Source organism: Lissotriton vulgaris, chromosome 2_1, assembly GCF_964263255.1.
Source record: "Lissotriton vulgaris chromosome 2_1, aLisVul1.2, whole genome shotgun sequence".
Classification (NCBI taxonomy): domain Eukaryota; kingdom Metazoa; phylum Chordata; class Amphibia; order Caudata; family Salamandridae; genus Lissotriton; species Lissotriton vulgaris.
Window position 1 is genome coordinate 1,704,197,639 of NC_141687.1, and position 14,210 is coordinate 1,704,211,848.

A 14,210-nucleotide genomic window follows, 5' to 3' on the forward strand; every position below is an offset into this window, starting at 1 on the left:
AACCTACAGCTAATATTGCTTTGAACTGTTTCAAATTTTATACTAGGGCACAAAAGCAGGAAGAATCTTTTGATGATTTCCTCACGGCTTTAAGAGCTCTAACTTTACATTGTAATTTTGGAGCCATGTCTGATGAAATGATCCGTGATCAAATCATTGTTCATGTCAAGAACAAAAAGGTTCAGGACAAATTGTGGTGTATAGGTGACCCTAATTTGGAAGAAACTATCGCTATTGCCAAATCCGCTGAGATGTCAGAAAAATGGATGGACATTGTTGTTAAACAAAGCTCTAACGCTAGTGAAAGTAGTACAGATGAAGAAGTATGTCTTGTTAAGCACAAAGTAGAGGCTAAACATTTTATTCCTACTCAATTAAGAGCCAAAAATGCTTATAGTTCCAATAATAGGAGAACAGATTTTTCTAATAGTTCTCTGTCATGTTTTAGGTGTGGTAGCAAATCACACACTGCTTCTTTCCAGGATTGTCCTGCTGTAAACAAAACATGTAATATTTGTAGTAGATTGGGACATTTTAGTAATGTTTGTAGAGAAAAACGTTATAATTCTCAGTTTCGTCCAGGACAACTACATGTGCCCTCTAACACTATCACTCCTACAAAGGTATCTTCAGTTACTATTGCTGATGAAACCAAGCAGGATCTTGACCGTGGGTATGTAGTTTCTATTGTTCAAAGTGGGTGTATAGTGTTAACCAGTAAGAAATCCCCAAAATGTATTTTTCATTCTTTTTCTATTGCTATTGAACTTATGGTGGATTCTGGGTCCCCGTGGATCATAATTACTAAGGAATACTTTAATGAAAAATTACAAACTGTGTGTGATATTTCTACTTTACAACCTTCGGATATAATTGCAGAAGGTTTTAATAGAAATAAGATTGACATTGAAGGATTTTTAAAAGTTCCTTTAAGCTTTAGAGGAAGATCAGCTCTTATCAAATTATACATTGCTGTGAAGGGAGTCAATGTTCTGGGCTGGCATGATCAATGGGAACTTGGCATTAAATTAAATCCACGGGCCAAGGATCCCATCTCCCTTTGTAGTGAACAGGAAATGATAAATTCTATTTGTTCTAGTGATGAAGGGAAAAATGATATTTCATTTTGGAGCAACAAGTTTAACAAAGTTTTCTGTGAGTGGTTAGGGAAATTGGAAAACTTTTCACATAAGATTGTGTTAAAGGAAGGAGCACTTCCTGTTAAACCAAAACTAAGAGGGGTTCCTCTAAATGTTAGAGATGAGTTAAAGGAAATGTTGGATGATTTGCTGAAAGACAACATTATCGAACCCATTGAATCTTCGGAATGGGTTTCGCCCATTGTTTTGGTGCCGAAACCTGATCAAAAATTGAGAGTTTGCATTGATTTGAGGGCACTTAATTCCAATATTATTATTGATTGTCATCCCCTTCCTAACATTATTGAGCTGGTTTCTCTTTTTGATGGCGCGCAGATCTTTTCCACTTTGGATCTTAGGTCTGCGTACCATCAAATTGAGCTTACTGAAGATTCCAAAAAGTATACAGCCTTCATTACTCCCATGGGTCTTTTCAAGTACAAAAGGATGCCTTTTGGGTTGACATCGGCAGGCTCCGTTTTTCAACGGGTTATGTTCCAAATTTTCAGGGACCTTGATTTGTTAGTAAAGTGTTTTCAGGATGACATCTTCATCTTTTCAAAAAATGAGGTGGAGCATACTTCACACTTAGATGAAGTTTGTAGTAGGTTGGAGAAGTATGGCCTCACTCTCAAAGCACACAAATGCAAACTTTTTAGGAAATCTGTTGAGTAACTGGGACATACTCTATCTGGGGAAGGTTTAATTCCCAAGAAATCGAATGTTGAAGCCATATTCAGTGCTCTAGCCCCTAGCAATAAGGAACAACTGATTTCCTTTTCGGGCATGTGTGAATACTACAGCAAGTTTGTAGTCAATTTTGCTACCAAAATGGAGCCGTTAAGAAGATTATTGAGGCAAAGTAATGAATTTCTTTGGGAAGCTGAACAAGAAAAAGCATTTACTGAAATTAAGCATGATATTGTAAATTTGCCAACTTTGAAACCGTTTAGAATGGGTAAGAAATGTATTATCACCACTGACGCAAGTTTGTATGGTTTGGGTTGTGTTTTATCTCAGTGGTATAGTGTCGTAGAATATAATGTGGCTTTTTCATCTAGGACCTTGAATGAAACGGAGCGCAGGTATGCCGTTATTGAACGGGAACTGCTTTTCTTTTTGTGGGCCATTGAACATTATAGAACTTACATATGGGGCAGCAAGTTTATCCTGAGAACCGACCACAAGCCACTTGTACATATTTTATCGGTTGGTGGTGGTTGGAACTCCACGGCAAGGATTGCACAGTTGGCATCAAGGTTACAGGAGTATAATTTTACTGTGGAATACATCCCTGGAAATTTTTTTTTTACTGCTGACTGCCTTTCATGCCTTCCTTGTGGAAGTCAGGAAGACAAAGTCAACAGTATTAGTGAAATTGATTTTGTTTTGAATTTATCTGATGTTGTTTCTCCTCAGTATAAAGATATCACTGAACAATTTTGGATGAAATGTCAAGATGAGGATGAGAAATTTGGAATGTTAAAGAGCTATCTTTTTAAGGGTTGGCCCAATAAAACCAGTGTCAGAGATGATTTACTTCCTTTCTATAATTTAGTTGATGAGTTGTCTTGTGAAGGTGAATTGATTTTCAAATCTGGAAAATGCATCCCGCCAGTTGGTGCACAGGAGCTGATTATTAGGTTAGCGCACAAAACTCATCCTGGAATTTCAGCCATGAAGCATTTAATTAGGTTGAATTTTTGGTGGCCAGGGATGGACAGGTATATTCACCGCACAGTTAGAGAATGTAGCGAGTGTTGTACCAATGATAAAATGTTACAATTGTACGTTCCACCCCTTAAAACTGTGAAGTGGCCCGAATTTCCTTGGAATAAAATAGCTTTTGATATTTCAGGCCCTTTTAATATTTTACCGGAAGCCTCACATTTTGCGTTAGTTATGATCGACTACCATTGTAAATGGCCAGAAGTGAAATTTGTGGCTAAGGTGACTTCTTAGGTCGTTATTGCTTTTCTTAAGGAAGTTTTTACAAGGGAAGGTTTCCCTTCTGTGTTAGTGTCGGACAATGGTGTAAAGTTGGTTTGATCTGAGATGAAATCATTTTTGCAAATCTGCAATATTAAACACATTCGGACATCCCTTTATGAACCGCATGAGAACGGACAGGTTGAACGCTTTAACCAAGTATTGAAGAGTTTTGTTACTGATGCCATTAAGGAGAAGGGCAATTGGTTGAATGTGCTTAGGGAGAAGCTTTGGACCTATCGTATAACTCCCAATACAACCACGGAGGTTAGTCCTTTCAAACTACTTAAAGGTAGGGATCCTGCGTCAAACATATGTCCCTGGTGGTTTAAGGAAAAATGTAAAAATCTGCGAGAGGATGAGGTTGATATCCAAAGTGTTGCGAATAGAGTTAGTTGTAAACAAAGTCAGCTATGTGGTACAATAAGAGGTGGAAGACAAGGGAACATAGTTTGTGTGTGGGTGATTGGGTCAGGATTCTGAAACCTTTCATAGTTAGCAAGGGTATGAGTAAGTATGGTATACCAATTCAAATTAAAAGAGTTTTCAGTAATTCTGTCATCACCCAAGATGGCAAGGTCTGGAATTTGAGCAAGGTTGCAAAATGTCCAACACAAAATGATGCACAATTCCAGTCTCAAGATAATTTTGGCCAATGTGACAATTCCAATGGTAAGACTGGTTTGAGTTCTTTTTCTGACTCGGTAGCATCAAGAGTCAAAGGTGATATGTGTGTCAGAAGAAGACCTACTTCTTTACAGGATTTTGTATAATATGTATTTTGTTCTTTCATTTAATGAGGGAGCTGTGTTATATTCTGTATAGCTGAAGCATTATGTAATATGTAACCTTTTCCCTTTAACTGCATGTTCCATGTTATGTTTCTTCTTATGTTCTGCATTCTGAACAGAGCTTTCCTCATACAGCATTCTGCTCTGTTTGTCAGTTGTAACTTGGATACTGCTGTACTAGGACTTGATGCTGTGCTGAACATTAAACCTTCTTAAAGTCAAGCTGTTTCTGGATTATTACAAGTTTGTTACTGAGAGTGGTATGCCAAGTTACCGATTGAGATCACATTCTGTTATTTGTTGCCGCATGGTATTTCAGCAGCTAGTGTGCAATGCGTCAGTGTTTCCAGCGCAGATGCAACCTGGTCCTAGACAAGAAGCCCTTCTTCACATCTGTTGTTCCTGATCGATGATTCCCTTCCCACTACTCTCCAGTACACTGAAAGAAGGGGCATTTCCTATAGAACTTCACTCCTTGAGATAATCAATAATATCCTACGAGAGAGGATGGTTTTGCATCTTGAGTTAATCGTGCTTCCCAAATAGAAAAAAAATGGCCCCTCAACAAAGTGAAAATAAGCCATTGCCAAAGTCACTTCATTGCAAAAAGCGACAATTAAAAGGAGCCCCTGCAAACAATCCTACCAGGTTAGAAGGCTCTGCTCAGAGCAGCGAAACAAGAATGACAATACAGGTCTGTATAAGGCTGTCTTTTTGAACATACAGATAATCTTGACATGAGGGGGTCTCAACTCTGAATGTAACAGTGAGCTAACACAAATGATTGTTACAGTCAACAACAGCTCAGTCCACATGCTGTCTTTAGTCATAAATCATTAGATTTACAGTTTTTCCTTCAGGACAAAATCTCCTTTGTAATACTGGTTTTCGAATTAAGGGTCTTGCCCTTGGTCCTATCATTCAGTCCCTCGTCTTCCTTTCCCCAAAAGACTACCCCCCCACGACCAATTTCTGAACTTCCATCCTTTATCAATATTCCCACTTGCCTGTAAGAAGAGGGTTAGGATTCAGTCTATTTGTCCTTTACATCACAACTCTCCTCCTCCCCTGTTTGATTCCTGGGCTTACATAGGCACCTATCCCACCCCTGTAGCCTCTGCCCAGACACTGGGATTCAGTATGCAATAGTGACACCCTACCCCTGTAATCTGTGAGTGCTTCTTGTGGGTAAGCTGGAGGGATGGGAGTCAGTCAAACCCTCCCATACTTCACTTTCTGACATAATGTGTTTATGAGAACCTGTTCCCTTTAAAAGAAGGCCTATCTTTTCATCCATTAAGAGGACTATGGCAAAACGGCCCTGGATTGGCCATTGCCAGAGCGGTCTTCTAGCATTCTTTCTTCTGGTGTTCCTTCCCTAATACACCCCCTACTCATTGCTGTACCTGCAGCAGGAACTGCCTTTGTCTGTGGCTCCAGACCACAAGGTAACAATGGGCCTGTTGGGACGCAAAATCTCCACTTGGTGAAGGACATGTATCCTTGCCCTGAGTGCCCCAACTGTAATGACATCTGGAACCCTGATGCTGATTTTTTTGATGGTCTAACAATTATCATGCTTATGCGCCCTGAGATAGGACTGTCTCATGGATTGCCATCTTTTTAGACTGGAATGGGCACCAAAACACTACCCTCACAATGATGAAGGACTACGTTGCCATGAGTTAAGCAGTACGAGCGCATTGGGGGCAGCATACTATGTAGAGATCAGTAGGAATGAAAATGCCTTTTTACCTGTGTCACTGGCTTGAGGCCTACAGGCACACTCATTTATAGTTCTGCTGCTGTGTGCCCAACACAATCTGGCCTACATCGGCATGGTGTGCAGTGCGGTGCACTGCATGTGTGTTCTATACATGTTCTGGGTGTATGTGAGCCTGTGAATGGTACAATACAAGGATGATGCAGTGCGTGATATGTCATATGCATATGCTGGATGTGTGTGTGCTTGTAAATGAGACAATACATGGAAGACCTAGTGCTGTGCAGTGCGTTATGTTATACGCATGTGCTGGGTTATGTGTGCCTGTGAATGGTACAATACAGGTATGATGCAGTAATGGGCAGTGCGTGTGTGTCATACACATGTGCTGGATGTGTGTGTGCCTTTGAACGGTACAATAAATGGAAGATTTTTGGTTACATTTTGGTAAACACAGGGCTAACTGGAGGAGTATGATGAGGTAGAGGAATCCCCCCCCAGACATTTTATGGATTGCTGTCTTCTCATGAGCTGGATCAAACACACTGGCATAAGGGAGAGCCAGGCTTTTCCGTGTACTAGCACTTCAACACATCATCAGGGACAGCAAGCACTATATAAATGCAAACCTGTTCCCTCTTCTATCCTTTGCAATACAAATAACAGACTAGCATGTCCACCACTCAAATTAATGTCATATTTCCCTATACTAATTCCCCACTAATCCTGTTTGGGTACGGGACTGAAAATCACTTCAACACCTCATCAGGGGTAACAAGTGCTAAATAAATGCAAACCTTTTCCCTCTTCTGGATCTCCACTATCCTTCTCAATTCAAAAAACAGTCTAACATATACACAGCTCAATTTAATCTCATATTTCTCTATACTAATTCACCCCTAATCCTTTATGTGATCCAGAGTAGCGTGCTACTTGCCGAAAAAGTGCTTCAACGCCTCATCATTGGTAGTAAGCACTATGTAAATGCAATTACAATACAATACAATAAAATACAATACAATACTTTAAAGGGTGCTCTTTGATTTGCAAACAGCTCAATGGGAAGAGGCCTTGCCACAGGAGATGGGGCTTATAAGGGAATTATAAAGAGTAGGGATTAGGACCTGGCGTAACCTTTTGATACACATCACTGTGGCTGACATCCAGGTGTATCGATGAGAGTGGGTGTAAAGCACACTCTGTTTTAAATTTAAACTGAGTTTCACCACATATGTGTGCAATGTTAGAACTATGCCTACTGAGCATATATCAAACTATATAAACAAGGGGCCTAGCTCCACCTGGGCAACTAGGACTCTAACATGCAAGAACTATGACGCATTTGCTTCATATGATACATTCTATTTAATGCAACTTTATGCAACAAATGAACATTCTGTTTTACGAGTTGAATGCTGTTTAAACCAAGTGCAAGGCAGCAACGATGTGTTTTATATTGCAGCATCTACTGATTAGGATCGAGATATTCGAAGGCGATATTCTTGTTTCTTCTGGTGAGCATTTAAGTTTTGCCTAGATTAATGAACAACATAAAATGTATCTCTTGTATGGATTCTAATAGCGTCATTTCATTCACAGAACAGTTAAGAGTGGCTACACATGACGTAGTAGCCTTTTCAAGACCATTGATTTTCTCGAGGTATGTTGAGACTATGCACACTAACAATTGGTCGTTTTCCCATCTCTATATCACATCGAGACTGTGACTCATGATTAGTTTGATTAGATTCAGTTCGTAGTGGACAGCAGGACTTCCTAGTGATTTCTAGGTTAGTTTTGAGTATAATGTATTGCACATGGGTGCTTGTGTTAATTACAATTGTGCAGTCTTTAGTGGAGTTTGTGAATAGTAATGTTTAAAACTTAAGGCACTGATATTTATCATCCTTAGATTTTGTGATCTTTTATTATATTTTTTCTTGCTTTTACAGAGAGACCCCTGATGGAGGGAATAAGTCTTGAAATGCATAGGTTCGGAATCTCAAAGATTAAGAAATTAACTTATCATTGTATTGATGTGCAAAACCTAATTGTATGAGATTAATGAGATTTATGATTATGTCATTTATATACTCAATGTAAAATATTTTTTTGTTAAGATGAAATATGCATGAAGTTGCATTAAATTGAATGTATCAAATAAAGCGAATGTGTCATAGTTGTTGCATGTTAGAGTCCTAGTTGCCCAGGTGGAGCTAGGCCCCTTGTTTATATGACATCCAGGAGTGACACTATAGTCATTCCCATGGTCTGTGTTGTCGGTCTATCAGATTTGGAGTCACTCCTGATGTTACAGATTGCTTTTGGAGGAAGGGGAGGGCAGAGGAGAAGACACTTGAAAAGGAAGCAGACCACAACATAAATTTCAAAGACCCAGGCTTGTATGCCGGGTGGGACTGCCATGCAGATTGCTGCTGTAGTCCATTTGCGGAACAAAGTGAGCGACAGGCGAGGTTACTGGGAAAAGGCAAGAGCATGGTTTGATCGTGATAGTCAGCCAGTTGCAAAGGCCACCATCGAGACCCGTGAGGGCCCGATTTCTGACGGAGGACCATCGTAATGAGTGTTGAATCTCTTCTCACACTGTGGGGAGGATCCAATCAAACCTACCATCATCGGAGGAGCATCAAGTACTCCCCACCCCCCAACCTTGGGCCTCTGTCTTCGCAGGACTCGAGTGAGGAACTCAAGAATGAGCGATCATCTCCCCTGCAGGGCTGTGCGTGAGGAACTCATGGGAGACAGCTGCTGCAGTGCCAATGAAGGGGGCATGCTTGGAGACTCCAGTCGTGTAGGTACGGCTGGTGCAGGTGAGACTGATTTATGAGTCAGGCGTCCCGAGGGGAACTTGCCTGCCATGTAGCGCTCGGGCACTAGAATACTTTTGACTTAATAAGAGTCGGAGTGTGACTCCTGAGACTTGGACTACTGGTGGAGAATTACCTGGATGTAGCCTACAGTTAATGGGTAATAACCACTACCACTAGTGAGAGAGGAATGGGACTCAGGAACCAGTCTGCAAAAACACTATAGCTCTGACCTCAAGATACTGTATGTTTTGCTTGGATGTGCTGTATTTTACCTTGTGTTGGTTTATAAATTCTCCTTTTTCATAAAAGCAAGCATTTGACTGTACAATCTTTTATTACTGTTGCATGCATTTTGAGTTGTGAGTCTATGTTCACCCCTTGTTTCTACCTCCCTACCCCCTGAGAAGCATTGAAAAGCCTGACCCGCGCTACCACTGAGAGTCATGTGCTGAAGAGGTACATGGCCCAGTTGCTCAGGATCCATAGTGTGTTGGGCCCCGGGACATCAGGGGTACAAGCCCTCAACCGCTACAGTTGGGCTCAGTAGCTCCTGCTTGTCTCATAGCCCTTTGACCACAGTTCTGACAGAGCCCTACATCCAGCAAGCTGTTCCTGCCATGACTACAGCAACTGAGTGTCTGGGCACAGACAACCTATTTGATGGAAAATGTGATGGATTGGGGAGATTTTTAGGACCATGAGTGGAAGTCTAGGGATTTTGGTTTTCAGGTGTTTCCATGTTTATCTCACAACCTTGTAAAGGCCGGCAATTCTCACCTCCCCCCCAAAATGCTGTTTTTGTCACAAGAGCAGGATCTATGCTGCTGGTACTCTACAATAAACAAATATAGATATACTAAACTTTATTGGAGCTGAGGACAATTATTTGTCTCAAAATAGCACGTTCCTTACCTCCAGAGCCTCATAGTACATCTGCTTTGCTTCATGGTCTGTCCGTTCTGACATTAACCAAGCCTTTATCAAGTATTCGTAGAAGCTGTCTCCAAGCCCTCCAACTGAGACATGGTCTGCAGTGTCACAAACACAAGAGATAATTACTATTTAGTTTGTCATAACCACTAATGTATAGCCATCATAGCAGACTTTGTGGTATGGACACATATTGAGTGGTTCAACCAGTTTACCTTGACATTAATTATCGAAGTTGCATTAAGCAGAAGAGTTATGACATCCTTTTAGGCACATAAATAAACAGCATTGTAGGATTAACATACAAACAACTAGAGGACTAGATAGCTCTAGTTGACTTTGCCACAGGAGTTATGTGTTAGTTTAGAAAGCATGGTTAAGGATGTTGGAGTAAGGGGACAGCTCCAGCTGTGGAATGGTAGGTGGAGAGAATTTCAGGGCGGAGAACAGCCTACAGAGGATGTACGACCATTGTGTCCCAGGACTTTGCTACTCTGGGTGGTGGCTTGTCATTGTTCTTCCAAAAAACAGTCCATCAAGATGAAAACAAACCAGGGATATTTTCTGGTCTACTGTGCATAGGTGTTTTTTTAAGCAACTGTCCCTTCCTCCCAGTTAAGACAGTTGTAAAGTGTGATCCTTGAAAATGCTTCTATCCTCATGGCTGAGCAGATGTCTTTTAGTAATGTCAAGTTAGTGGTTAAGCTTTTCTCTTCTGGAAAACTATAATCCCTTGAAACATGGAAAGAGTTGTAAATGAGGACTACTTCCCTGTAAATTAGTCACATTTCAATCGGGGACCAAGAATGTGCCTGCAGGTTAGGTATTGCTTGCACTCAGTACTTAAAAAAATAAGAAGAGTCTCAATTTGTGCTGTTTGAGTTGGCTGCTCAGGAGTTCCATCCATAGGGTGTCTAGGATTTGAGGGATCATTGCATGAACAACAGTTCAGTGGCTATTGGACATCTGGAGATTTACAACTACATTCTGAGGTATGAGCTGCAGATCTCCTCGCCCCCATTAATTTATTTTGCTACATAACGGACTAAATGGAATGAGAGTTACTGCTCCCTTTGTTGGTGCACTAAATTATATCTTCCAAGAATCCCATTTGGTCTTTTGTGTTATTCTGAAGTTTGATGGAAACAAAGATTTTAATAGGGTCCGAACAAATCAATACACTTTACTTAATCAATCAATCAATCACATTTATAAAGCGCGCTACTCACCCGCTAGGGTCCCAAGGCGCTGGAGGGGGGGTGCACCTACTGCTCGAAGAGCCAGGTCTTGAGTTGCTTTCTGAAGGAGAGATGGTCCTGGGTCAGCCGTAGGTGGGTGGGGAGGGAGTTCCATGTCTTGGCCGCCAGGTAGGAGAAAGATCTTCCTCCGGTGGTGGTTCTGCGAAGACGTGGGACGGTGGCGAGGGCGAGGCTGGCGGATCGGAGCCGGCGGGTATGCGTGTAGAACGTTAGGCGGTTGTTGAGGTATTTGGGGCCCATGTCTTTAAGAGCCTTGTGTGCGTGGGTGAGGAGCCTGAACGTGATCCTCTTGCTGACGGGGAGCCAGTGCAGGTCTCTCAGGTGGGCGGAGATGTGGCTGTGACGGGGGATGTCTAGGATGAGTCGTGCCGAAACGTTCTGTATGCGTTGGAGTCCTTTTTTGTAGTTTGGCTGTGGTTCCAGCGTAGAGGCCGTTCCCGTAGTCCAGTCGGCTGGTGACGAGGGCCTAGGTGACCGACTTTCTGGTGTCGGTGGGGATCCACCGGAATATCTTTCTGAGCATGCGCAGGGTGTTAAAACATGATGACGAGACGGCGTTGACTTGCTAGGTCATCGTGAGGGCGGAGTCCAGGATGAATCCCAGGTTGCGTGCGTGGTCCGTGGGAATGGGGGCAGTGCCCAGCGTAGGGGGCCACCAGGAGTCATCCCAGGGGGAGGGGGATGGACCGAGGATGAGGACTTCTGTCTTGTCCGAGTTCAGCTTCAGATGGCTGAGCTTCATCCATTCCGCGACGTCTCTTATACCATCCTGGAGGCTGGCTCTGGTGGTGGTGGGGTCGTTGGTGAGGGAGAGGATCAGCTGGGTGTCGTCAGCGTAGGAGATGATGTTTAGGTTGTGTTGGTGTGCGATGGCTGCGAGGGGGCTCATTTAGACGTTGAGAGGGTGGGGCTGAGCAAGGAGCCTTGGGGAACGCCGCAAATGATCTTGGTGGCCGCTGAGCAGAAGGGAGGGAGGCGGACTCTCTGAGTTCTGCCGGAGAGGAAGGAGGTGATCCATTCCAGACCTTTTCCTTGGATCCCGGCGTAGTGGAGGCGGGTTGTTAGGGTGCAATGGCAGACTGTGTCAAATGCGGCCGATCGGTCGAGGAGGATGAGGGCAGCAGTTTCCCTGTTGTCGAGCAGGGACCTGATGTCGTCGGTGGCTGCGATGAGGGCGGTAATTCACAAATAATATATATTCGCTGAAACCCAATTTCCACATATTATCTTTTATGTACAAATTAGTTTTATTAAAAACTGTATGCCTGTGCAAATGTAGTTACCATTTTATTGGATAATGTGCTGTCTGTAAATGACAAGGCGCTACCACGCAATGCATTAGTACCATTAAAAAGTCACTCACCACTTGTCCATAAAAGCTGGGTGGGTTGTGAAAGTTTGCCGTACTAAAAAGCTGGTTGTGGTTCTAAAAAGCTTGGGAAACACTGTTCTAAATCGTGGATGAGTTTTCAGCTTTTTGACAAAAGATGTACTGAGATGTTTGCAACTGGATGAGCAAAGCAATGTGAGGGGAGGAATTGCGTAAAGTGGCTTTGCCTTTTGAAAGAGAAGCTGAAGTAATGGTAAGAATAAACAGCTCTTTCCTCTGTGACTTTCTCTTTTATTGTGCTTTCAGTGTTGCCGGGTCTACCAGGATGGTCTTCTTTGTCAGCGAGTTAATACACACAGCCCTCTTACCTACATTCATTTTCTTGAGCTCATTCGTGCTCCGCCATTGTTTTTTTCTGTTGCGATCACGGAACACAATCATTGTTTTAACACTTCTGCTTTTTCCCAGCCTTTTTTCATTTCTTTTGTCTTTATTCATCGGCACAATACCCCCTGTGTTTCTTTTTTACATTGGTATTTTGATCTGCTCTTTGTGCATATGTACTCTTGAATAACTTCCCTGCTGTTTTATGCAGCTATTTATCAAATGCTGTGATTCCCTCTACCTCACAAATGCTGACCTTTTGTCACAATTAGCCCTGAGTGACACATCTGACTTTTCGAGCAATTATCAATTGCATAGAATAAAGGTATGCAACATTTATCTATTCCCCTTACCATTTATTCACTCGTGTTATAATCTTCTCATTTCTAAAAATAATATGGAAAAAGTAATCACTCTGAAATAGTGTCCATAATTACAAGCATTCGAAAGTGAGTTCTTGTCTTATTAATTGGTTTGAACAGATAAAGCTTTCTTTATAAGATGGAACGCTTTGTGACACAGGGTTGGTACATTTTTTATATGAAATGTTACCATGTATGGACCATCATTTCAAAATACTGTATTTTTGACAATATTTAATATGGGTTAAAAAGAATGCTATACATACGTTGTACCCAGTTTCCGCTGACAGGGCTGAGAAAATTGGGGTATAAACCATGAGGTTTCTCAATTCTTTTCAAAAATTTCCGGATATTCATTACCTACAGGCAAAAAAACACTTTAATTAGTCTTTACCTGCCAATCCTGCTTCTGCTGTTGATAAGAAATGTTTATTAAAGCATGTCTCAGTAGCTCAGTGACTGAATGAATGCTCCGACGTAGAACATTCATTCTGTAATTTATATGCCTCGTTAATACATAAGCTCTTTAAGATCTTGAAGCTTTCCAAATCATGGAAAACTGCCTGTCATTAAAGTCCTCTTTTGTATTGCCAAAAAGCTCTTCATGTATACTAAAAAAATACACACAAGGTATATATATATATAGATATGCAGCAAAATATCTTAATCAACCCTCGCTCAGCTTTTATTGTTCTGTCTGAATATCAGAGACAAGTAATTTAATGTTATCAGAAAAGTTGCCTGTTTATAGAACCTGCCATTCTAAGTCATTTACTAATCAAACAATGAAATCAATTCCAAAAGTACAATGGTTAGAAAGAGGTAAGCAAAATCTAAATTATTCACGGAATGCGGACATCCGTTTTTTCTTGGTTATAAAACAATACGCATTTAAACAGGAATGTATAACAAGAAAAAAAAATCGCATCGAATTTACAATCACAAATTAAAACTAGATTAAAATATTTAAAAAGGTGAAAAGAAGCATGGACTGCAGTAGGTTCATGGAAAAACTTTAAAGCGAGTTTAACAGTAAATATACAGGGCATAATTCACAACTGTGAGGGAGTACCCTCTCTGCCAAACCCTCCACGGCAGATGGACCTTAGGTAAGTCAGTGACAAAGCCTACTCCAACTCCGTCGCAGACCTACTCCTCTGACAGCGGACTGACTACAGTCCGTTGGAGGTTTAGATATAACACCATCTGCCAACAGTAAACTGTGTTATGAATTTATGTTATTTGTCACTGCTGTATAAAACTAGGCAGTAAAAGATAGAAAAAATAAAACAAAAATAATAATAATGACCCCCACACCATGGGAGACAACTTCCATGTTGTGAGTTACATCAGTTTTACAATTTTCAATAACAAACTCCTACTTTGAGAGTTTGCTTTTGAAAAATTTGAAACTTTGTAAAAGATTGACAGGCGGCTGTCTTGTTTGACGGAGCTACTCGTCAAAAGTTTAA

The 14,210-nt window shown here is 41.4% G+C and overlaps 1 protein-coding gene across 1 annotated transcript in view; it reads right to left on the bottom strand.

The window, feature by feature from the left end:
• The window catches only part of MAN1C1 (mannosidase alpha class 1C member 1), a 274,960-nt gene that overhangs the window by 57,009 nt on the left and 203,741 nt on the right, over window positions 1-14,210 (bottom strand). The window contains exons 8-9 of the mRNA XM_086957684.1: window positions 13,005-13,098; window positions 9,386-9,501 (exon numbers count right to left, since the gene is read on the bottom strand). Coding sequence (XP_086813810.1) covers window positions 9,386-9,501; window positions 13,005-13,098 — 210 coding nt within the window. The remainder of the gene's footprint in view (window positions 1-9,385; window positions 9,502-13,004; window positions 13,099-14,210) is intronic.